This window comes from Diadema antillarum, unplaced genomic scaffold, assembly GCF_040938485.1.
Source record: "Diadema antillarum isolate AM-2024a unplaced genomic scaffold, OU_Dant_1.0 seq00000152_RagTag, whole genome shotgun sequence".
In the NCBI taxonomy this organism is placed as follows: Eukaryota; Metazoa; Echinodermata; class Echinoidea; order Diadematoida; family Diadematidae; genus Diadema; species Diadema antillarum.
In genome coordinates, this window is record NW_027271225.1 from 659,355 (window position 1) to 685,505 (window position 26,151).

The following is a 26,151-nucleotide window of genomic DNA, read 5'->3' on the forward strand; positions in this document are numbered from 1 at the left end:
AGATCTTTCCTTGATCTTCTGCCATTAATATGCCGTTACCATGGCAACGTACTTTCGCGTACTGTCGAAAAATGCGTCTTGCACATCTACAACCAAAGGCACACATCTGTACCAAGTTTCATGGAAATTGGGCAAAAACTGAGGAAGTAGTTTGCAACACAAAATTTTCCATCATTTTGGCTCATAATATGTGAGCTGTTACCATGGCAACATACTTTTTGTCACTGTCAAGAAATGTGTCATGCTGACCTATATCCTAAGACAAACATTCAGTATAAATTCCATGAGAATTGGAAGAACACTGATGAAGCAGTTTTGCCATGAAGCATTTTGCCCTATTTTTTACCAATAACATGCTGTTACCATGGCAACGCACTTTTTGCCACTGCGGAAATATGTGTCTTGCACAATAACATATTCAGATGAACATCTGTACCTAATTTCATAAAAATTGATCAAAAACTGTGGGAGGAGTTCGCGACGCAAGATTTGTACCCATTTTTGCCCATAATATGCCGTTACCATGGCAACGTACTTTTGGGTACTGTCAAAAAATACGTCTTGCACATCTACAACCCAAGGCACACATCTGTGCCAAGTTTCATGGGAATCGGTTGAAAACTGAGGAAGTAGTTCGCGACGCAAGATTTGCAACGGACCGACCGCCCGACCGACCGCCCGACCGACCGCCCGACCGCCCGACCGACCGCCCGACCGACCGCCCGACCGACCGCCCGACCGTCCGCTGATTCCTATATACCCCCTTCAAACTTCGTATAAAAAAAACTGTGCGATTTGCTCTTCCTGCTCCTCTGTGAACCGTTTGCTGGAGTTCAGTGATTGTTGGATGGAGGGCAGGTCGTCATTTGTCCCACAGTTGCTATCCTTTCATTCCTTGTCCTCCATGTCTCCAGCCGACGTGACCGAGTTCTCTTCTTATGAGTGGACAATTAGAGCCACAGTTTCCTGCTTCTTCCTCCGGGGATAAACCCTGGTGACGGTCGTCTTGCCTCTTTCTCTCTCCATACCTGTTCCAGACGGCCCCGATTTCTCCTCCCCTTCTTATCGCTTTGAAGTGCTTTTCCTTTGCGCTTTTGGCATTTTCTTGTGAATGAAAATTGTTGGGAAAATCAGGCTGAGTTGATGACTTCGTTCAGAAATCTTACTGTTTCTCTTGGCGGGTGCTGGGCAGCTCTTTATATATGCCCTGGGGAACGCCGCTGTAAATTAAGCAGTCGCCGCCCGGACGCCGGTCAGTTTTTTAACTCGCCGACCGGTGACCGACCGGTGACCAACCGATCTCCCATCGGTCATCGAGCGGCCACTGCTCGGCAACTGATTCTCTTGGGGCTTATTATTATTTTTTTTTTACCTAAACCGCCCAACGGCGACCGCTCGATAAGATCGGTGACCGCTCGATTAGGTCGGTGCCTGGGCGGTGCCTGGGCGGTGGCCGCCCAGGCACCGAGCGTATTTTGGACGGCGAGTAGAAATCGAGCGGTCACCGCTGAAATTTTAACTCCGCGCTAAAACTTCAGCGGCGACCGACCAATGCCCTAAAAATCAGCAGTGCCTGGTCGGTCACCGGTCGGCGACCGACCGATATTGGCTAAAAACTCGCCGAGCGGTCGCCGAGCGGTCGCCGAGCAGGCTGATTTTGGGGGTTGTGACCGTGAGATGTAAACTAAGGCCTACTTCGATTGTAAAAGAAAAACAACTATGACTCTTTTCAGCTAAATGATGTCATAATAATTATGTGGGGGAGGGGCACTTTATGGCTACTCTACTGGGCCCGGTACAGGATGAAATGACTGGTTTTCGTAATATGAGTCATCTCGGTTGTGCGCTATACAGAAGTATGCTTCATTTGCAAATTTCTTGGGTGTTTTGCTACTGTAGTAACCTATAGGACTCCGTATACAGGATAAGATGACTTGCTTTGGTGTTTGTGATCTCTGTTCAGTAGGCCCTGATATTTACGTTACAAAAGAATTTGTAAGACCATTTTCAGCTGATTCACAGTACATGTATAATGGATGGGACACTGTGGAGCTACTGTCTGGGGCTCTGTACAAGATATATAACTGACCTTGGTGTGTTGAATATCTCTGATAGGTATACTTCTTCCAGTGCAAAAGAAATTACCCGTGTTTGGGCTATACTGTCTGGGGTCCCGTGCAGGATAAAATAACTAGCTTTGGTATTTTGGATATCTCTGATGGGTACTACTTCCATTGCAAAAGAAATTAGCCGTGACCCTTTTCAGCTGAATGAAATTAATGTGTGTGTGTGTGTGTGTGTGTGTGTGTGTGTAGGGGTGCACTTTGGGGCTACTGTCTGGGGCCCCGTACAGGATAAAATAACTGGCTTTAGTGTTTTGGATATCTCTGATGAGTATGCCTACTACTTCCGATTGCAAAAGAAAGTAGCCATGACCCTTTTCAGCTGAATAAAATCAATGTGTGTGTGTGTGTGGGGGGGGGGGGGGGAGAAATTTGGGGCTACTGACTGGGGCCCCGTGCAGGATAAAATAGCTGGCTTTGGTATTGTGGATATCTCTGATGGGTACAACTTCCATTGCACAAGAAATTATAGCCGTGACCCTTTTCAGCTGAATGAAACTAATGAGTGTGTGTGTGTGGGGGGGGGGGGGGGGGAGGTACTCTGGGGCTACTGTCTGGGGGCCCCGTACAGGATAATAGCTGGCTTTGGTGTTTTGGATATCTCTGATGAGTACCACTTAAATTGCAAAAGAAATTAGCCGTGACCCTTTTCAGCTCAGTGAATAAAATCAATGTGTGTGTGTGTGTGTGGGGGGGGGGGGAGGAGGAAGGGGAGGGGGGGGGGGCATTTTGGGCTACTGTCTGCCAGATGGGGCCCCGTGCAGGATAAAATAACTGGCTTTGGTATTTTGGATATCTCTGATGGGTTCTACTTCTATTGCAAAAGAAATTAGCCGTGACCCTTTTTAGCTGAATGAAACTAATATGTGTGTGCCGGGGGGGGGGGGGGGGGGGGGCTCCATTGGGGCTACTGTCCGGGGCCCCGTACTGGATAAGATAGCTAGCTTTGGTGTTTTTGACATCTCTGATGGGTACTCCTTCCATTGCAAAAGAAATTAGCCGTGATTCTTCTCAGCTGCACGAATAAAATCAATGTTTGTGTGTGTTTGTACGTATGGCCTATGGGGGTGGGGCACTTTGGGGCTACTGTCTGGGGCCCCGTAAAGGATAAAATAGCTGGCATTGGTGTTTTGGATATCTCTGATGGGAACTACTTCCATTGCAAAAGAAATCAGCCGTGACTCTTTTCAACTGAATAAAATCAATGTTTTTGTGTGTTTGTACGTAGGGCCTATGGGGGGTGGGGCCCCGTACAGGATAGAATAGCTGGCATTGGTGTTTTGGATATCTCTGATGGGAACTACTTCCATTGCAAAAGAAATTAGCCGTGACCCTTTTCAGCTGAATAACACCATATTTGTGGGGCCCTTTGGGGCTTCTGTCTGGGGCCCCGTACAGGATAAAATAGCTGGCATTGCTGTTTTCATGATAAGTACACCCAAAGGAACAATATCCACCAACTTTTGTCCGTGACCCCCTTCGGCTGAATAAATCCATTTTTCGGGGTCGCTTTTTGTGGTCCCTAGGCTTACGGTACAGGATGTGACTTGCCAGCAATTCATTTTATTGACCCTTGGCCACATCCTTATACGATGAGACCATCAAAAAGTGTGACCCTTTTCAGCTGAATAAATGCTCTGGGCCCCCGGTCTACATCTCCTTTTCAATTTTCAGTAGACCTTAATATTGGAATCATTGTTTTGTGTACTTGGGAAACGCCACCCATTTATTCCTTCATTTTATTAAAAAAAAATGTAAATCGGTTTCTGATCGAATGATTACAATCCTTCTGTATTAAAGAAAACTTTGTAATTCCATTCATTTTCGATTCTAATCAAAACGAGCGCCCGAAATCGCCACGGCCTAAATAGAAAGAGGTGAGATGCTTTTTCTGTGGAAAAACAGGTCACATCAAGTCTGAATGTAGGCGATTGCTTGGACAAAATGAAGCAAAAGAAAAACAAAAGCAAAAAGCAACACACGGTTTAGTCCATGCAGACACACGTGCACAGAAAAGTTCAGATGCTGAAACAAAAGAGAAACAGTACCAAGCAGCCACCAATGGTTTTGTTAAGTCAAGTGTAAGTGATGAACAGCGTCATCCAAATGTTGTGAAAAGCAGTGTCTCAAAAATGACAGATACGTGTTCAAGTGGTCGTGTGTATGAAAAGTACAAGGACTTCATTTTCAAGGGTACAGTTACCATTGCTGAATTTATAGTACCGGTTGTCATCCTTCGTCATACTGGAGCTACACAATCCCTCATGGTAGGAGATGTGAAGAGTATGCCCATAGACTGTAACACGGGTAGAAAAGTACTGATACATGATGTCAACGGAGGAACGCAGGCAGTCCCTCTATTCCGAGTGAATTTGGATAGTGGACTGATTTCAGGGGAAGTGATTGTGGGAATTGTTCCATTTATCCCTTTGGAAGGAGTTTCTTTTTTGCTCGGTAATGGCCTTGCAGGAGGTCGAGTGAGTGTCCTTCCGGTTGTTTCTGAAGTCCCAGTGTACGAGCAGGAAAGCTAAAAATTGGTTGATGAATTTCCAGAAGTATTTCCAACATGTGCTATCGCCAGGTTTCGAGCAAGCGAAGCAGAGCGTGAGAGAAAGCAGTTTGAAAGTGAAATTTCTCTTGATGACACATTATTTGAAAGGGTGACTAGTGAAGATGAAAGAGAACAAAGTTGGGAAGAAGGTGTGTTCAGTCAGCCGGCTTTAATCAAAGCACAGATGGAAGATGAGGAATTGTTGAAGTTGAGAGAGGGTGCATTGACTGTAGATGAGCCGAAGGGAGGGCCAGAATGTTTCTATGTAAAGTCTGGTGTTTTGATGAGGAAATGGCGTCCTCCAGACTGTCCCGCAGATGAGGACTGGACGGTTGTCGACCAGATAGTTGCTCCTCCGCCGTATCGAAAGGAAATTCTACGTCTTGCACATGAAATTCCGATGGCCGGACACATGGGTGTCAAGAAGACTCTGTGTGGAATCAGAACTCACTTCTTCTGGCTCAAGATGAGAAAGGATGTGTCTGAATTTTGTTGAACGTGTTATGAATGTCAAGTGGTAGGAAAACCACAACATGCCATTAGACCTGCGCCGTTGACTCCTATTCCGGTATTTTAGGAATCATTTAGCCGTGTGATGGTAGAAGACTTGGATGCAGTTGTGAGTGAGAGTGTCCTACACAGTGCTGGGAAAAGTACAGAAGAGTTTGAACCTGATGCTTCAGATTCTCAGAGTGTGAATTTCAAGTCAGGAATGATTCCGCGAGTAGAGAACTCAAAGGCACCAGAAAATCCAGAGTTACTGCTCAGTCATCTGTCTGAGATGCAGAGAGGCAAGATGTTGTCTACATATTCCAGGAATTTCCGGAGGTTTGCAGTGATAAATTGGGCTGTGCGAAAGACGCTGTTCATACAGTAGATGTTGGTGAAAATGCACCCATAAAGCAGCATCCATATCGGATTCATCCTGCTAAGAGAGAACAGGTGGATAGGGAGATAGATTTCATGCTTGCAAATGGAATCATAGAGCCCAGTAATTCAAACTGGACCCACAGTAGTGCTAGTCGCAAAGGCAGACGGAACGTCCAGATTTTGTATAGATTACAGGAAGGTCAATACCATAACCAAGACTGATTCGTTTCCGCTTCCTCTGATTGAGGAATGTATTGATCGGGTAGGAAGTGCTGAGTATGTCAGCAAATTGGATTTAATGAAAGGGTATTGGCAGGTGCCATTAGACAAGGATGCAAGAGAGATCTCGGCGTTTTTCACGCCCTCCGGGTTATACCAGTGTCGTGTCATGCCCTTCGGGATGAAAAATTCCCCCGCACCTTTTCAACGCATGATGAATCGAGTTACTGCTGGTCGTGATAACTGTGTTGTCTATATAGACGATGTGTTGGTTTTTCAGCAATACGTAGGAGGAGCATGTTGCTCATCTTCGAGAGCTGTCCCGGAGGTTGTCACATGCAGGACGATGAATCTGGCCAAATGCAAGTTTGGGAAAGCTTGAGTGACTTACCTGGGTCACAAGGTAGGCCGAGGTAGCGTCGCACCACGAGATGCCAAGGTCCGAGCCATCGTGGACTTCCCAGTGCCGGCATCGAAACGGGAGCTTCAGCGCTTTTTGGGAATGTGCGGATTGTACCGGAGATTCGTCCCCAACTTCAGTCACATGGTGGTGCCCTTGACGAACTTGTTGAAAAAGGGTACAACGTTCCAGTGGTCGAGCTGCCAGGGTGCGTCCAGAAGCTGAAGGCCGTCCTCATGAACGATCCCGTTCTCATCGCACCAAACTTCGAGAGGAGCTTCCAGCTGGCTACGGGTGCTAGTGACCGAGGAGTAGGAGCCGTGCTACTTCAGGAAGACGACAACGGACATAGCAAACCTGTGTGTTTCTTCTCCAAAAAACTGAATCGCCATCAGCAAAAGTATTCAACTGTGGAGAAGGAATGTCTCAGTGTTGTTCTAGCCGTGCAACATTTCGAAGCGTATTTGGACGGTGGAAGAGACATCGTGGTGTACACAGACCATAACCCATTCACATTCTTAGAACGCTTCAAGCACAAGAATCAGCGTCTCTTCCGTTGAAGTTTGATTCTCCAGCCGTACCCACTGAGAATTGTGCACATAGCAGGAAAGGACAACAAATTAGCAGACGCTTTGTCGCGAGTTTGAAACTGTGCACGCGCTGATAATGTTGCCGAACGATAACAATCTCAAATCTACAGTAACACCTACATTAAGCTGAACATTTCAAACAAGACTCAAAACAGGCAAGAAACTGATGATTTTGTTTTTGTATATGACAACGTATACATGTGTTCATGTATCCTCGTTCAGTTTTTCCTGTCCCAAGGATTTGTGAAGAAATTGTATTTATGTTAATCATGTTTGTTTTAAACGAAAAACAGTATGATTTATGTGAGTGATGCTAGGTATGAGAAAGTACTAGTACACAATATTCGATCTTTATAAGAAAACATCACTTGAAAAATCTCATGTGTTACACGCCAAGCATTGTATGATATTTTGGAAACCCAACATTACAGGAAACGTCAGGATACAACATTTGTGGTGTGTATAAAGATTACAGTGAAAGCTGTGCTTCAGTTGCACACTTCTATTTTGAGTTCATTCAGTGTACCCCAAAGAGTCAAAGGATTCATATTGTTATGTATACCGATACATTACAGAGTTACTGCTAGCGAATGCAAAAAATAAACAAAGCAAAAAACAGCATAGCAAAACACAACCGGCCAGTCACAGGAAAACTGTTGATTAAATTTTGAGTGTTATGTCAACCAATTTGTGTTTAAACAAAAGAATTTATGTTGTTTTGTATTAATGAAAAAGTGTTGAGTGACAGTGAGGCATCAAAAAACCAAGATATAATGCCATTATTTTTTGTAAATTAATAACCTGTATACAGGCGCGCCGGAAGCAGTTTTGGATTGGGGGGCAAACATTAGAGGGGGCTCAAGGTTAGACCATGCATATGTTACACAATATACACATGCACACACACACACACACACACATATATATACACACACACGCACACACATCTATAATATATATACATATATATATATATATATATATATATATATATATATATATATATGTATAATGTAAAGTGGCGTACGGTGGGTCGAAACATGGGGGGAACCATAAAGTAATTTTGACGATCTGTATGCTTGTGCGTGTGTGCGTGAGCAATAATGGGACTACAATACATTACGGAATGTGATACATTCAACAACGCAGTCATTGAGGAACATTGTAAGTTTTCCTTACATGGATTATGGAATGACGGTGTGAAACGATCGAAAAATTATATACTGTCAGCAACATAAGGTGAATGGCATAACAATGAAATGCGAGCGAGCGAAGCGAGCGAGCTTGAAAATTTTGATATTCTACAGTTCCAAAACTGGGGTTTGTAGCTATATCTTTCACTTTGGAAATTAATGGGGCGGCGCATCGGGCGCAACTGCTGGCAATTACTGGCAGCAACATTAGGAGAATGGCATAACGATTCAATGCGAGCGAGCAAAGCGAGCGAGCTTGAGAATTTTGACATTTTACAGTCCCAAAACTCCCGTTTGTAGCTATATCTTTCGCTTTGGAAATTAAGGGAGGGGGCATCGGGCGCAACTGCTGGCAATTACTGGCAGCAACGTTAGGAGAGTGGCATAACGATTCAATGCGAGCGAGCGAAGCGAGCGAGCTTGAAAATTTTGACGTGTTACAGTCCCAAAACTCCCGTTTGTAGCTATATCTTTCGCTTTGGAAATTAGGGGGGGGGGGGCATTGGGCGCAACTGCTTGCAATTACTGGCAACAACGTTAGGAGAGTGGCATAACGATTCAATACGAGCGAGGGAAGCGAGCGAGCTTGAAAATTTTGACATTTTACAGTCCCAAAACTCCCGTTCGTAGCTATATTTATCTTTCGCTTTGGAAATTAAAGGGTGGGGGCATCGGGCGCACTACTGGCAATTACTGTCAGCAACATTAGGAGAGTGGCATAACGATTCAATGCGAGCGAGCAAAGCGAGAGAGCTTGAAAATTTTGACGTTCTAGAGTCCAACAACTGCCGTCGTAGCTATGTTTTTCGCTTTAGAAATAAAGGGGGAGGCGCACCGGGCTCAACTGCTGGATGCGAGTGAGCGAAGCTAGCGAGCTTGAAAATTTTGACATTTTACAGTCCAAAAGCTGCCGTTTGTAGCCATATTTTTTCCCTTTTAGTCATATATATACATGTTTATTTTATTTTCTTTGTTTATTCATTTATTTTTATTATTATTATTTTTTTTGGGGGGGGGGGTGGGGCTTTTTTTTTTTTGGGGGGGGGGGGCAAAAATGCGTTTTGCCCCCCCCCCCCCACTTTTTGGATGGGGGGGGGGGGGGCTATGCCTGTATATGTATTTCGTTACAGAGTGACAGAGTGACAGAGTCACATTTGTGTGTCGAGTATAATCTCGATATTTTCCAGAGCTTGCACATAACGAGTGACAACACGTACATAATTATGTGTCAAGGGACAAACAAGAAATGTCCGGTTGTTAAATATTTGTTGCTGTTTTGGCTAACTTATGACGCAGAGTTGACATAAGTATAAGATTTATTAGCAAGTACATTGAGTAGATGTACACATGTGTCATAGTGTTTAAATACGATTTTGTTATAATCAAGAGATGCGTGCTGTTACCTCATTCAGTGAAACTCCAGTGAAAGTTTGTGTTGGAGAAACAGACTCCCCTCGTAATCACCTACACCAAAGCAACAGCCCAAATCCCCAAAATATTGAGAAACTCTCTCCCCACCCTCCACAGAGCAGAAGAACTCCAAGCCATCTTCCTTGAACCCCCCATAGTGTCCTACAAAAGAAGCGCATCCCTCCGTGACCTCCTTGTATGCGCAAGAGACCGACCCCCACAACCTACCCCCGCCACCGCTGGAGCCCCAGACTTCTTTGAATGTAAATCCACGCGCTGCATTATGCACTCAGTACATCACAGAAACCAACGAATTCAAAAGCTCCATCACAGGCCAACACTACCCCATCACCACCCACATACACTGTAAATCGGAATGGACAATTTATTTAATAACCTGCAAAAAATGCCGAAAATAATACGTCGGCAAAACTGAAACCTCACTCCACACAAGATCCTCTAACACCCGGTCAGAAATAAAAAAAACTTCCACACTCCCCAACGCAAATCACTCCCATACACTGTGCACTATAACCTGCCAGATCACACCATCAACGATCTCACTGTCAGTGGCATCGAAGTCATCCACAACAGACAAAGGCCCACAATTCTCAAACGTGAATCATTTTGGATCAACAAACTCAAAACCCTCCAACCCAATGGCCTCAATGTAGAGGAATAGCCACCCCCACACAACCTTGTTTCCACGCCCCCTTCCCCTCCCACTCCCACGCCATCAATTGGCGGCAACCTAGCCCACTTGCCCTGCATACGGAGTATTCTCATTCCCCCCCCCCCCACCCCCTCCTCCACCCACGCCCACGACCGTGCGCACTTGTCCGGGCCGGCGCGCCCACAGCCCATGCACTCCATTGTGTCCGCCTAGCCCCCGACGCGACCCGCCTTGCCCCACTCTTTCACCGTCAGCTGATCATTGGCCTGTTCATCCTCCCGGAATTGCGACAACCATTGCGCCAATTGCTGCTAAAAAAAATGGACGCAGGCAGATTCGTCCTGCTGCTGATATTCTGAGGGAGACAGAGATATTGTCTGCTATGATGACATTCTTCAGCTTCAGATCCCGAAGGTTTGGCATGGTGGAGATACTCTGAGCGTATGCCTGTAATGCAGCAGCCGAGATAGAAGGTCCTCCAATGTGTGTGATTGATTCCAGCTATTGTAGAATTGAAGGTAATATCATACAGGTTTTGATGATGATTACGATTTCATATGCTCATAGAATCTGAGATACCCCTATTATATTTATATACATATACATATCACTTATACATATATGTATATGTATAGTAAAACACACACACACCTACACACACATCGAATGAACATATATATATATATTTATTAACACAACCCTTGCCGGCATCGAGAGGTAGATCATGAAAAGAAGACTTATGGATTGTAGCTGTGGAGTGAAGAGGAGGGGGATGATGTAAAACACAGATGAAAACACCTATCACTTCAGTAAGTAGATACGATGACATTGGCTCAATAATGTTTTCCAATCTAATTTTACACATAAAATCTTCACTATTTTTTTTTCCTGTGTGTGTGTGTGTGGGGAGGGGGGGGGGGATTAATGCATTGTATAGATACCCTTGTTCTTGATGCTAATTCGGCGAGAGTGAGGTAGAAATCGTCTGTGATTCTGGCATCCTTTAGCTCTAGAGTCCGAAGGTTTGGCATGGTGCAGATGATTTCTGCTAAGGCTCTTGATCCAACAATCGAAATTGTAGCTAATTCCATTGATAGCTCCTTTTTCCATGTAGCATCACAGGAGGAGGTAAAAGTATACGTTGACAGAATTAATATTCAAATTCATGTAAATGCACTTTATGTCTTTTATCCCCCTCAAAAAATAAAAGCTTCATAATGTAGACATAAAAGTGGGAAAAGAAAGTCATGAATTATCACTAAGGCGACTGGAACACTTTGACATAGATTATATACCTTAAAGAACAATGTTACGTTAAATTTCTTCCTTAACTGTCCGTATAATGATTAATAACACAATACCATAATCTAATGTCACATATTACACTTTCAATCAAAATGAGTTCAATAATTTCTGTGACATATTTCCCCACTCTCCTGAAAGACAAAGTGAAGTAAATTTAGAGAAGCACAGAGAAAGAAAAAAAGAAATGATATACCGATCCTCGTTTCACTCCTGAGAGAAAATGATAAGCACGATGCTGATGGTGTCCGATATATGCCCGTTCAAGAGTTAGAAGATGTGGAACTACGCAGATGAATTGGACTAAGGCCTGCCATGTCGCAGCCGAGATGTCAGATCCTTCATGTTGACACAGTGATAAGAACTGTGAAGTACGGTAGAGGGGAGGCTCCGAAGACTAATGCATAAAAGAATGTCATACACTAAGTATATTTAATTTGCCATATCAATTGGCATAATTTTGCTCTTTCCGAGCACTATTCGGGTCAATATCATCTGTTTCACTACAAATCGAGATGAAATGAAACGGCACTTGGGCTAATTATGCAGTTAGTGCAATTTCTAAAGTACCAGTAAGTGTAATAACATGTCCTAGTATGAACATGGTGCACCTTTAATGCCCACGCTACGAATACACAACAATGGAACTATAAGTCCTACAATACCCGTTTAAAATGAAATTCATAATGAAAATGAAAATCATTAAAACGATGAAAAAATCAAATACTCTCCATCCTACATTCTATGGTCGTGTAGCAACAAACGTGAACTCACAGATCTATAAGGGCAGCTGGTTTTTATATGTTACATTATTGACAAGAAAACTATTATTTGCAGTGTTATGAGTGAAAAAAGGGGGTTTACATGTCATGTTTTGTTCGTATGTATTATGTAATTAGTCTTACAGTGCATATAGATTCACCATATATATTTCCATTAAATGCCCCCATCCCGATTTATGTTTTTAATGTTTATTTCTTTCTCACTCCATGTATTTGTTGTGACAAAAAGCTTAGGAAGACAATCCTGATAAATTTTGAAAGCTTCTACAATTCTGCCATCCAGAGACTTTCTTTGAAATTATTCATGTCTCACCCTTTTACAAGGATACATAAATATCTACCCATTTCTCTATAACCTTGTTATGGTGCGTCATTACATAGCCCAGATATTTTGGAGATCATAAAAGGAAAAAAGAAACACGTATCAATCCAATTTTGACGAATATACTTTATAGCATGGAGAGGTCTATTCTTTAAAAAAAAAAAATTACATGTCTGCGTATGAAAGTAGAAACATGGCCTAACCTCTATACCAAATACAAATCTGCCCCAACCCTCCCCCCCCCAAAAAAAAAAAACATGCGATATTATACAGCTTGTGTGCCGACCCATTACATACCACTCTATGTATATACACACATTGTTGATAATTTCAAAGAGGACATAATTCAAGAGTGAAAGCCAGTGATCACGAATTATGTGATCGTCACCAATATCAACCAATATTCAATGTTGATAACAGTTTCATTTTTATTTCTTGGGGCAGTTAATGGTAAGCGGCTTTATCATGTTTTTTTTTTCTTGTTTTAATCGAAAAAAATATTAAACGTGTACTAAAGATTCACTGATTAGTAACTAACACCAAGCAAACACACACACACACACACAAATGATATACCCATAGTCCAAGTAGTGATGCTGATGTTGTAAGGGAGATAGAGATATTGTCTGCTATGATGACATTCTCCAGCTTCAGATCCCGAAGGTTTGGCATGGTGGAGATACTCTGAGCGTAGGCCTGTAATGCAGCAGCAGAGATGGAAGGTCCTCCACAGTGTGTGATTGATTCCAGCTATTGTAGAATTGAAGGTAATATCATACAGGTTTTGATGATGATTACGATTTCATATGCTCATAGAATCTGAGATACCCCTATTATATTTATATACATATACATATCACTTATACATATATGTATATGTATAGTAAAACACACACACACTTACACACACATCTAATGAACATATATATATATATATTTATTAACACAACCCTTGCCGGCATCGAGAGGTAGATCATGAAAAGAAGACTTATGGATTGTAGCTGTGGAGTGAAGAGGAGGGGGATGATGTAAAACACAGATGAAAACACCCATCACTTCAGTAAGTAGATACGATGACATTGGCTCAATAATGTTTTCCAATCTAATTTTACACATAAAATCTTCACTATTTTTTTTCCTGTGTGTGTGTGTGTGTGTGTGGGGAGGGGGGGGGGGGGGGATTAATGCATTGTATAGATACCCTTGTTCTTGATGCTAATTCGGCGAGAGTGAGGTAGAAATCGTCTGTGATTCTGGCATCCTCTAGCTCTAGAGTCCGAAGGTTTGGCTTGGTGCAGATGATTTCTGCTAAGGCTCTTGATCCAACAATCGAAATTGTAGCTAATTTCATTGATAGCTCCTATGTAGCATCACAGGAGGAGGTAAAAGTATACGTTGAAAGAATTAATATTCAAATTCATGTAAATGCACTGTATGTCTTTTATCCCTGCTCATTCACATTTTATCCCCCTCAAAAAATAAAAGCTTCATAATGTAGACATAAAAGTGGGAAAAGAAAGTCATGAATTATCACTAAGGCGACTGGAACACTTTGACATAGATTATATACCTTAAAGAACAATGTTACGTTATATTTCTTCCTTAAACTGTCCGTATAATGATTAATAACACAATACCATAATCTAATGTCACATATTACACTTTCAATCAAAATGAGTTCAATAATTTCTGTGACATATTTCCCCACTCTCCTGAAAGACAAAGTGAAGTAAATTTAGAGAAGCACAGAGAAAGAAAAAAAGAAATGATATACCGATCCTCGTTTCACTCCTGAAAGAAAATGATAAGCACGATGCTGATGGTGTCTGATATATGCCCGTTCAAGAGTTTGAAGATGTGGAACTACGCAGATGAATTGGACTAAGGCCTGCCATGTCGCAGCCGAGATGTCAGATCCTTCATGTTGACACAGTGATAAGAACTGTGGAGTTATGTAGAAGGGAGGCTTCGAAGTCTAATGCATAAAACAATGTTACACACAAAGGACATTTAATTTGCCATATCAATTGGCATAATTTTGCTCTTTCCTAGCACTATTCTAGTCAACATCATCTATTTCACTACAATCGAGATGAAATGAAACGGCACTTTGGCTAATTATGCAGTTAGTGCTATTTCTTAAGTACCAGTAAGTGTAATAACATGTCCTAGTATGAACATGATGCACCTTTAATGCCCACGCTACGAATATACAACAATGGAACTATAAGTCCTACAATACCCGTTTAAAACGAAATTCATAATGAAAATGAAAATCATAGAAACGATAAAAAATCAAAATACTCTCCATCCTTCATTCTATGGTCGTGTAGCAACAAACGTGAACTCACAGATCTATAAGGGCAGCTGATTTTCATATGTTACATGACAAGAAAGCTATTATGACAAGAAAACTATTATTTTCAGTGTTATGAGTGAAAAAAGGGGGTTTACATGTGGGATATACGAGCCACATGCACACTCATGTTTTGTTCGTATGCATTATGTAATTAGTCCTACAGTGCATATAAATTCACCATATATATTTCCATGAAACAGTGTTAAATGCCCCCATCCCGATTTATGTTTTTAATGTTTATTGCTTTATCACTCCATGTATTTGTTGTGACAAAAAGCTTAGGAAGACAATCCTGACAAATCTTGAAAGCTTCTACAATCCTGCCATCCAGAGACTTTCTTTGAAATTATTCATGTCACACCCTTTTACAAGGATACATAAATATCTACCCATTTCTCTATAATATTCCTTGTTATGGTGCGTCATTACATAGCCCAGATATTTTGGAGATCATAAAAGGAAAAAAGAAACACGTATCAATCCAATTTTGACGAATATACTTTATAGCATGGAGAGGTCTATTTAAAAAAAAAAAATTACATGTCTGCGTATGAAAGTAGAAACATGGCCTAACCTCTATACCAAATACAAATCTGCCCCAACCCTCCCCCCCCCCAAAAAAAAAAAAAAAAACATGCGATATTATACAGCTTGTGTGCCGACCCATTACATACCACTCTATGTATATACATACATTGTTGATAATTTCAAAGAGGACATAATTCAAGAGTGAAAGCCAGTGATCACGAATTATGTGATCGTCACCAATATCAACCAGACGTGAAAACATGAACATTCTACATTATTACTGTTTTATTCAATGTTGATAACAGTTTCATTTTTATTTCTTGGGGCAGTTAATGGTAAGCGGCTTTATCATGTTTTTTTTTTAAATAAAAAAAAAATATATTAAACGTGTATTAAAGATTTCCTGTAAAGTAACAAACACCAAGCAAATACACACACACACACACACACACACACACACAAATGGTATACCCATGGTCCAGATGTTGGTGCTGATATTGTAAGGGAGACAGAGATATTGTCTGCTATGATGACATTCTCCAGCTTCAGATCCCGAAGGTTTGGCATGGTGGAGATACTCTGAGCGTAGGCCTGTAATGCAGCAGCAGAGATGGAAGGTCCTCCACAGTGTGTGATTGATTCCAGCTATTGTAGAATTGAAGGTAAAATCATACAGGTTTTGATGATGATTACGATGTCATATGCTCATAGAAGCTGAGATACCGCTATTATATTTATATACATATATATATCACGTATACATATATGTACATGTATATATATAGTAAAAAAACACACACACACACATCTGATGTACATATATATATATATAAATATTGTAACTGTGGAGTGAAGAGGAGGGGATGATGTAAAACACAGATTAAAACACCCATCACTTCAATAAGTAGATACGATGACATTGCCTCATTAAAGTTTTCCATTTAATTTTACACATAAAATCTTCACTATTTTTTCTATCCTATTAAAGAAACCACTACCATCCACATTTGTAATATTAGTACATGTATCATCTATAGGGAGTGACACCCAAAGGTATATAAGATTATGGGGTTATGCCAGCATCTCCTATTCAATTTTCAGTAGACATTAATATTGGAATCATTGTTTTGTGTACTGCCGTAATCTGACAAAAGGAAGCAACTGACATTTGGTAGTTTTCCTGTAAACAAGGGAAACGTGTTTTTCTTTTAGCTCTCAGTAATGCTCTTTCTCAGTTCCCTGATAGATATGTTTTCAAATTGTACTCAGAGGACAGATCTTAGACATGTGTGAATGAATATATGATTTCATGTTTTTATTAGCATTAAGTCACTTGCTTCCTTTTGTCAAAGTATTGTTGTAATAATGTCATGCAGTATAATCTGACAAAAGGAAGCAACTGATTTGTTTTACTGTTAAGTGTAGGTTCATGTCTTGTAATTGTCATATTAACCATTGCACTCACTTACAGTGACACATAGAGAGAGACAGAGAGAGAGAGAGAGAGAGAGGCAGAGAGAGAGAGAGACACGCACACGCACACACACACACACACACACACAAACACACACTCGGCAAGGCACAAACTAGCATGCACACCTTCGCTTGTACACGTACTAGCTACAATGTAACTTAGTACAGTGCCAGTATGTAGAAATTTGAATACCAACAGACACAGGTTGTACAGAACCACACACACACACACACACACACACACACACACACACACACACACACACAGCATCTTACAATTCTCTACTTTGTGTACTCAATATCTGTTTGAGGTGCAAGATCTTATTTCATCAGATATATTTCATTCTCTTTTTTTCCTCATTGTCTCAAGTCATGTATACATCACTCATGATAAGAAAGTTATAAGAAATTGATGAAGGAGTTTACTTTATTAAAAACTGCATGACAACAATAATGACAATAATGATAACAACATTGAAACTTCTAAAACTACAAAAAACTTAGATAACACTGTAACAATTATCAGCCCACACAAAAATGTTACATAAAATATTAAAAACTGAAACGATCTACATTTCATATGGAAAATGAGCATGGAGTTCTATCACTTGCATGTACAGTGTACATCAAAACTATATGAACATGTATCTAAAAAGATGTATGTACGTATGACTGCATTGCTATTACAATTTACAAATTTATAGTACAAAAAATATTTGTCAATGAGTTTCACAAATTTACTCCTGACATCATAGACTGAAAAGCATTGATAATTGCTAATATGGAATTATATGACATAATTGGATGATATTCTGTCTTTGATATTGAATTGTTACAATCCATCACAGAATCCTTCTTTTCTTTTCCCATATATTGCCTGAAGATGCCAGTACCGATATGTGTAACAGTATAAAACATTAATTTGCTATCTGAGCGCATGTACATTTCTCAAGATAAAACGTGCAGAAAAAACATTTTAACATTTTGATAATTAATGCAAAACATTCCATAATAATTGTATTTGCACTTCAGTTTCGGTATGCAATGTTGAAAGGCAAGATTGTACGCAGCATGTGATAAATAATTGGCATAAAAGGGCAGTATTTTGAATTGGCAGAAGTCCCTGAAAAGTATGGCACTACAAAATGAACACACATATTCAGCATAAATAAAGTGGCACAAGACAAATCAAAACGACATTCTTCTCACTGCACTAATAATTCCTACAACAGCATCATACTTTGCTTGGATGGGAATGCACACATTTGCTTATATTACAATTTGTACATGTATTCTATTTTTTAACAAATCAACAATGACCACGCATGTACAAACATTGTTGATAATAAATCCATCACAGAATCCTCCTTCCGTCCTATTCCCATACACCGTATGTTACTTGCAGATACGGTAACTTGTGTGTTTCAATATAAAAAAATACATGTAATTTGCTAAACTTACAGTGTATACAATACAATTATAAAACATACATACACTAATAGCATCATGTTCACATGCAAAATAAGAAAATATCAATCAGTTGAAGAAACACGACCAGAAAATGAAATAAAGCCTCCTCATATTACGTGTATCGTGTCCTTCATTAGAACTGAGTTGTTACGATGTGAGTTGAAACATTTAAACGTTGTAAAGATCATTTCATTGCAATGCTGAATGGCAAGACTGTGTGTTGCACTTGGTATAATAATTGGCACAAAAAGGCAGTAATCTTGAATCGATAGAAGTCCTGAATAGTATGCACTACAACATGAATACGGGTGTCCAAAATAAATAAAGTGGCACAAGACAAATCAAAATGAAACTCTTCTCACTTCTGATGATTCCTACAACATAATAATACAATGCTTTGGTCTGATGGGATCAATATTCATGACAAAAATTGGATACATTATTAAAAACATATATCAAACATGCTTGATGTCCTTATCGACCATTAATGTCAAGCCAAGTTTGTTGTGCTGTAACGTCTTCTTACTCATTATCAATGAGGTCTTGAGAAGTTTGATTCTCAACAATGTCTCTCCAGAACTGACATCTGTTTTGAGGCATAAGCGGACACAACTTCATCACGATGTCATTCTTCTTGTTGCTTGAGATTCCTCGTGCACCATTTTTTTGGGGAAAGCGTTGCCCCTTCAACAGCTTCTCTGCCACTTTCTTCTTCAGAAATTCTCCACACAGGAATTCTTTATCCTCAGCTGACGTTTTCCAGTAGATCTTGCTGGAGCCCTGGCGAAACTGAGCAACACGGACTGTATTCAGAACTGGTTTGTTGGTGAAACCTGCACTGCTCATTCCATTTTCCCACAGACTGAAGTCTGCTGGTTCCATTTTGATCGCAGTACCACTTTTATTGACAACCTCGACGAAGTCTGAAAAGTCATAGATGTTCTTTCTTGCTCTCATGCCTTTCTCAATCTGGGCATGGAATGAATCAGCAGACATGAAGGTGTGTCCTTTCTCAAAGTAATTCAGGGTGATGGTGTTTGGTCCTCCATCCTCATTGACCATCAGTGCCAAGCCTGTGTAAAGAACCCAGTTCTTATTTTGGGCTGCGCAGTTGTCCACCCAAAATGTGAAGTGCTCGCAATCTCGGTAAACTCCATCATGAATGATCTTGTCGAAGGTGCTCACAACATCTTCAGCTTGCCGACCAGCAATGCCCTCATGCCAAACTACTCCCACGGGCTTTTTGTTCCTGCCCGCACCTTTTCCTCCAAGGGGAGCAAATGTCTCATGAAACAAAACAAGTCTTCTTGTGAACACACATGTTTTAACACCTGGCAGCCTTGGAAGCATGATCACCTTTTGCATGTCCACCGAGAAAAATGCCTCCTTATCCCCATGCTCCCTTTCACTATCTTCTCGGTATGCCTTTCGACTCATTCTTGCATTTTCATTATGGGCTTTCCATTCAGTACACTTTGTACATTTAGATGTGTCATCATTGTCATGCTCGTGCTTGTCATAGAGCATACACAGTTCACATTCTTCCTCCCCCAATTTGGCAAAACTGATGTTTAGGTTGTTAACGGTTTTTCTATATGTGTTGTAACCTGCAACACCTGGGTGTAATTTCTGGAAGTCATCGTACATTTCTTTCATGCTCAGTTCTGGTGGGAGGTATTTCCGAAGCGGTGCATGTTCACGCCTGTAGTGACTGATGCATGGATTGAAGGAGTTGATATGGTCTACTATGATTTGTTGGTTTTCTGCTGAAAGTTTGTGTTTGGGTTCATGTCGTCCTCTCTTGTCATCTCTCTCCGGTGATATTACTCCTGGCCTGGCTGAGTTGAGTGTGACTGTAATGATTTTGTCACTTGTGTAGCCGATGGTGCTCAAGAAGAACTTTTTGCAGACAATGTGTTGCTGGCCTCTCTCGTCAGAGAATTTGTATACACGTGTATGATTCCTGTCATAGAACCCTTGAAGATTTGTCCCTGCTCTCTTTGTACCGGTGACTTGGATTTGATCAAACAACCACTGCCTCCGTGCTTCATACGCCATTTTCCAGAACTGCTCATGGATAGCTTGACGCCGATCGTGTTGAATTTTGTCATTGCATTTTCTCTTGCAGCCATTGCATGGTGGTCTGATTGCATGTTTCTCCCTTGTCCTGTCCAGCTTGTGACATGTCGAATTTGTATCAAATCTTGCCCTCTTTGCAGGATTTTCAGGTACGTTGTCAGGTTCTGGTATTTCTTGCAGTGGAGTTGTCTGAGGAGTGCAACGCTCATTACCCGGAACAAGAGGAACAGGTTCTTCACGAATGTTGGGTAGAACCTCATCTTCTTTACTTGCTGGATCGATATTCTCATCGTGATTCACCACACCACTACAAAGAAGGGAAAACAAGGGCAGAATGATTGTAGTAAATAAAATTACATGAAATTGAATTGTATCATTGTCATTGAATAAGAAGATTTAATATGCAATATGGGTGTAACAAACAACTGTAAGTGCACTACCAATTATTATGCCACCAGCATTATATTTGCATACCTTATTTATGCAAATACTGACGCTAACGATACAATGTGAATCATCAAATCAGCAGAACATTGAGTTGGCAACTGTGTTCCAATACAAAATTCATGCACATATCCAATAGTACAGCTGAAAAAAAGGTCAAGGTACATACACTGTATATGTCTACTGCCACATCCCCCACAGTTGCCTTTATCCAATGCATACACCTGTACATGTACCGGTCATTTCTACTGAAATATGATAAAATCAAATTTGGATCGCAGTCACAGTCTACCGTTGCACAAGTGAGCTGTACCGTAGTACAACATTGTATACGGTACAACTTTTTATTTACTGGTAAAATTTCTTTCCCAATATTGCAATTCCCAATATTGCAATTATATTGCTGTACACTAAGCATCCTAGAACTTTGAAAATTTTGAGCACTCTATTATTTCTTTTCTTTTGAAATACCATTCCCTGTTGACTTATTTTTTATTCTCAAGCCCAATTGCAACATTACAATATAGTAGTGCTTTCTTTACACATAAGTGAGTACATGGGACTACACTAAAACTGGTCTAGCATGCGGTCATGACGTACACACAATTATTCATGGGTCTATGTCCACCCTGTAAAAGCATATATGCATCAATAACATTACAGTTCAGTTAACAATATCACATATAAGATATTCAGATACTTACGCATTTCTCAAATGGGCAAAAACATCAGAGAATTTCAGCATATTTGGATGACTTCACCACCACACACTTCACCACCACACTGCACGATGGAAGCTCTAAGAAAGCCAACCAGGTGTAAGAAGGTCTGTGATTGGTTCATTCCCGCATGTTCTCATATTTGTCCTCACAGCTGATTGGCTCACTGGAACATGGTCAGTTGCTTCCTTTTGTCAGATTTTTATGTTGATATCTGTGCAGTTACTTCCTTTTCACATATTAATATCTCATAAATGAAACATCAGATGACTTTATTTTGTTCACCATTGGTTAGAGCATATCTCAATTACCACAAAACCAGTGAAAAGTCAATTTCCATAAAATTGTCAGTTGCTTCCTTTTGTCAGAGTAGGGCAGTGTACTGGGGAAACCCCACCCATTTATTCCTTCGTTTCATTAAAAAAAAAATCGATTTCTGATCGAATGATTGCAATCCTTCTGTATCAAAGAAAACTTTGTAATTCCATTCATTTTCGATTCAATTCAAAACGGTCAACATGAATCTCTCCTCTATGGCCCACTATACGATATAACACTGGAATATAACAAATGCAAATTAAGATACCCTTGCTTCTGATGCTGATGTCTTGAGGGCCAGAAAGAAACCGTCGGCTATGTTGACTCCCTCTAGCTCCAGAGTCTTAAGGTTTGGCATGGTGCAAATACTCTTTGCATATGCCTCTGATGCAGCAGCAGAAATGTCAAGTCTTCCATAGTCTTTGATTGATTCCAGCTGTGCAGTACATGAAGAGAGTGAGAAATAACATAAAATACTAAGGGAAGACTATCCTATCAGTGTGAATATAATACCTCCATGTTTTCATCCCTTCTCCCCTCCCACACACACACAAACACACTCACACAGAGTACATATTATGGAATAAGGAGCCCGACCGATTGACATGGAGGCTTGTAACAATTTTCATTCTGAAGACATAATGTAACATTGTGGTCACATAACTGTAAGTTTGAAGAAAGCAACAACCTACACCACAAGTAAAAAATCCATGAATTCAGGTTCTTAATGTTAGGCATGTAACAGGTGCTCTTTTTTTTAACACAAACCTTGGCGGCACCAAGAGGTGGATCATAAAATATGGACTTATGGATTTGAGCTGTGGAGCGAAGGGGGGTGATTTGAAACTCAGATTTAAAAAAAACCCATCTCTTCCGGCAGAAAATGTGACCCTCTACAACAAAAGGATCCTAAAGTCGCTGACGGGCGAGCCAATCATGGGACAGAAAAATGTTATTTTCAGGTCTTTCCTTTGATCATTTAGCTTCAAAATTTCGGCAGATGATAGAAGATACATTAGACTACAAAATCATGTTAAAAACAGTAATCCAAACGTTTTGACAGATTTTGGTGATCTGGCTTCAAACTCGATTTTCTCGGCTCACCCGTCAGCGACTTTAGGATCCTTTTGTTGTAGCGGGTCACAAATGGAATCTTTTCAATTTATATCATACAGGTGTTGATGATGAAGTGAAGAGGAGGGGGATGATGTAAAACACAGATTAAAATACCAATCACTTCAACAAGTAGATACGATGACATTGCCTCAATTAAGTTTTCCATTTAATTTGACACATAAAATCTTCACTATTTTTTTCTATCCTATTAAAGAAACCAATACCATCCACATTTGTAATATTAGTACATATATCTTCTAAGGAGTGACACCTAAAGTTATATAGAATTATGGGTTATGCCAGCATCTCCCATTCAATTTTCAGTAGACATTAATATTGGAATCATTGTTTTGTGTACTGGGGAAACCCCACCCATTTATTCCTTCATTTCATTAAAAAAAATCGATTTCTGATCGAATGATTACAATCCTTCTGTATCAAAGAAAACTTTGTAATTCCATTCATTTTCGATTCTATTCAAAACGGTCAACATGAATCTTTCCTCTATGGCCCACTATACGATATAACACTGGAATATAACAAATGCAAATAAAGATACCCTTGCTTCTGATGCTGATGTCTTGAGGGCCAGAAAGAAACCGTCGGCTATGTTGACTTCCCTTAGCTCCAGAGTCTTAAGGTTTGGCATGGTGCAAATACTCTTGGCATATGCCTCTGATGCAGCAGCAGAAATGTCAGGTCCTCCAGAGTGTCTGATTAATTCCAACTGTGCAGTACAGAAGGAGGGTGAGAAATAACATAAAATACTAAGGGAAGACTATCCTGTCAGTGTGAATATAATACCTAGATGTTTTCATCCCTTCTCCCCTCCCACACACACACACACACACACACACTCACACAGAGTACATATTATGGAATAAGGATCCCGACCGATTGGCATGGAGGCTTGTAACAATTTTCATTCTGAAGACATAATGTAACATTGTGGTCACATAACTGTAAGTTTGAAGAAAGCAACAACCTACACCACAAGTAAAAAATCCATGAATTCAGGTTCTTAATGTTAGGCATGTAACAGGTGCTCTTTTTTTTAACACAAACCTTGGCGGCACCAAGAGGTGGATCATAAAATATGGACTTATGGATTTGAGCTGTGGAGCGAAGGGGGGTGATTTGAAACTCAGATAAAAAAACCCCATCTCTTCCGGCAGAAAATGGAATCTTTTCAATTTATATCATACAGGTGTTGATAATGAAGTGAAGAGGAGGGGGATGATGTAAAACACAGATTAAAATACCCATCACTTCAATAAGTAGATACGGTGACATTGCCTCATTAAAGTTTTCCATTTAATTTGACACATAAAATCTTCACTATTTTTTCTATCCTATTAAAGAAACCACTACCATCCACATTTGTAATATTAGTACATGTATCATCTCAGGAGTGACACCTAAAGGTATATAGGATTATGGGGTTATGCTAGCATCTCCTATTCAATTTTCAGTAGACATTAATATTGGAATCATTGTTTTGTGTACTGGGGAAACCCCACCCATTTATTCCTTCATTTCATTAAAAAAAAATCGATTTCTGATCGAATGATTACAATCCTTCTGTATCAAAGAAAACTTTGTAATTCCATTCATTTTCGATTCTATTCAAAACGGTCAACATGAATCTCTCCTCTATGGCCCACTATACGATATTACACTGGAATATAACAAATGCCAATTAAGATACCCTTGCTTCTGATGCTGATGTATTGAGGGCAAGAAAGAAACCGTCAGCTATGTTGAATTCGTCTAGCTCCAGAGTCTTAAGGTTTGGCATGGTGCAAATACTCTTGGCATATGCCTTTGATGCAGCAGCAGAAATGTCAGGTCCTCCAGAGTGTCTGATTAATTCCAACTGTGCAGTACAGAAGGAGGGTGAGAAATAACATAAAATACTAAGGGAAGACTATCCTGTCAGTGTGAATATCATACCTCCATGTTTTCATCCCTTTTCCTCCCTCCGACACAAACAAATACGAACAACACATAAACAAAGAGTACATATTATCGAATAAGGATCCCGACCGATTGGCACGGAGGCTTGTAAAAATTTTCATTCTGAAGACATAATGTAACATTGTGGTCACATATCTGTAAGTTTGAACAAAGCAACAATCTACACCACAAGTAAAAATCCACGAATTCAGATTCTTATGTGTGGCATCTAACAGGTGTTTTTTTTTTATTATTATTTTTTTACACAAACCTTGGCGACACCAAGAGGTAGATCATAGAATGTGGACTTATGGATTTGAGCTGTGGAGCGAAAGGGAGGGGGGAGTGATTTGAAACACAGATGAAAACACCCATCTCTTCAGGAAGTAGATAAAATGGTCCATTGAATTTCACACATTTGAAATCTTCAATCAGTTTTTTTTTTTTTTAAATTCAATTGCAACAAACAAACCACTACCATCTATACTTGTAAGGGTTACGCCTGCATCTATATAAGAAAGGTGGTTATTTGTGTTTCGTGGGATGTATGGAACTATAACATTATAGACTAATTGATCTTCATAGGAACTCAGATAAATTAATATCATTCAGATTGACCCTATATAAAGCTCAAAATATTTTGATTCCTTTCCAGGTCCAAGGGGGGGGGGGGGGGGGGGGCACATTGTACCCCCTATATAACCTCTTTATTATTTGATATATCACAGACTTATTTGGCACATGGATAGAGCAACTCATACTCTACACATGACCCAACATCTAAAATTTCTCAGTTACCTATTGAGGGCGGTTATTTACCAAAATATAAAGAAATGCATATTAAATATGCTAGAATCATATTTTCCTTCATATTTCTTTATCACCAGTATATATTCCTCATTTTTTAAAAATCAATCATTTTCATATTTACCACAAAGGGAAAGCAAGTCAACCATCACTATTTGTTATGGTTGAAATTTATCTATGTCAACATGTGGGGCGCTTTTCATTGCAATATACTGAAATATATTAAACCTATGATGCATTGCTTGGAATGGGTACATTATCTTGGTTTCACATTTGATATTTCCATAATATTGGAATTTGTAGTTTGCAGATTTATGATAAGAACAACAAATTATATTACAGGCAAAGCTTGTGTGAAAATGATACAAAATAAACGGGCATTCTTGGAAAATGCTGCATTTTTTATTATTTCAATTATATCTATTGTTTTATGCCTACGTCTAGCAT

At 40.1% G+C, this 26,151-nt stretch overlaps 1 protein-coding gene across 1 annotated transcript in view; it reads right to left on the minus strand.

The window, feature by feature from the left end:
- Positions 1-24,900, minus strand: part of LOC139727801 (uncharacterized) — a 79,393-nt gene extending 54,493 nt beyond the window's left edge. The window contains exons 1-3 of the mRNA XM_071638772.1: positions 24,895-24,900; positions 24,650-24,817; positions 23,501-23,668 (exon numbers count right to left, since the gene is read on the minus strand). Coding sequence (XP_071494873.1) covers positions 23,501-23,668; positions 24,650-24,817; positions 24,895-24,900 — 342 coding nt within the window. The remainder of the gene's footprint in view (positions 1-23,500; positions 23,669-24,649; positions 24,818-24,894) is intronic.
- Positions 24,901-26,151: the final 1,251 nt, after the last annotated feature.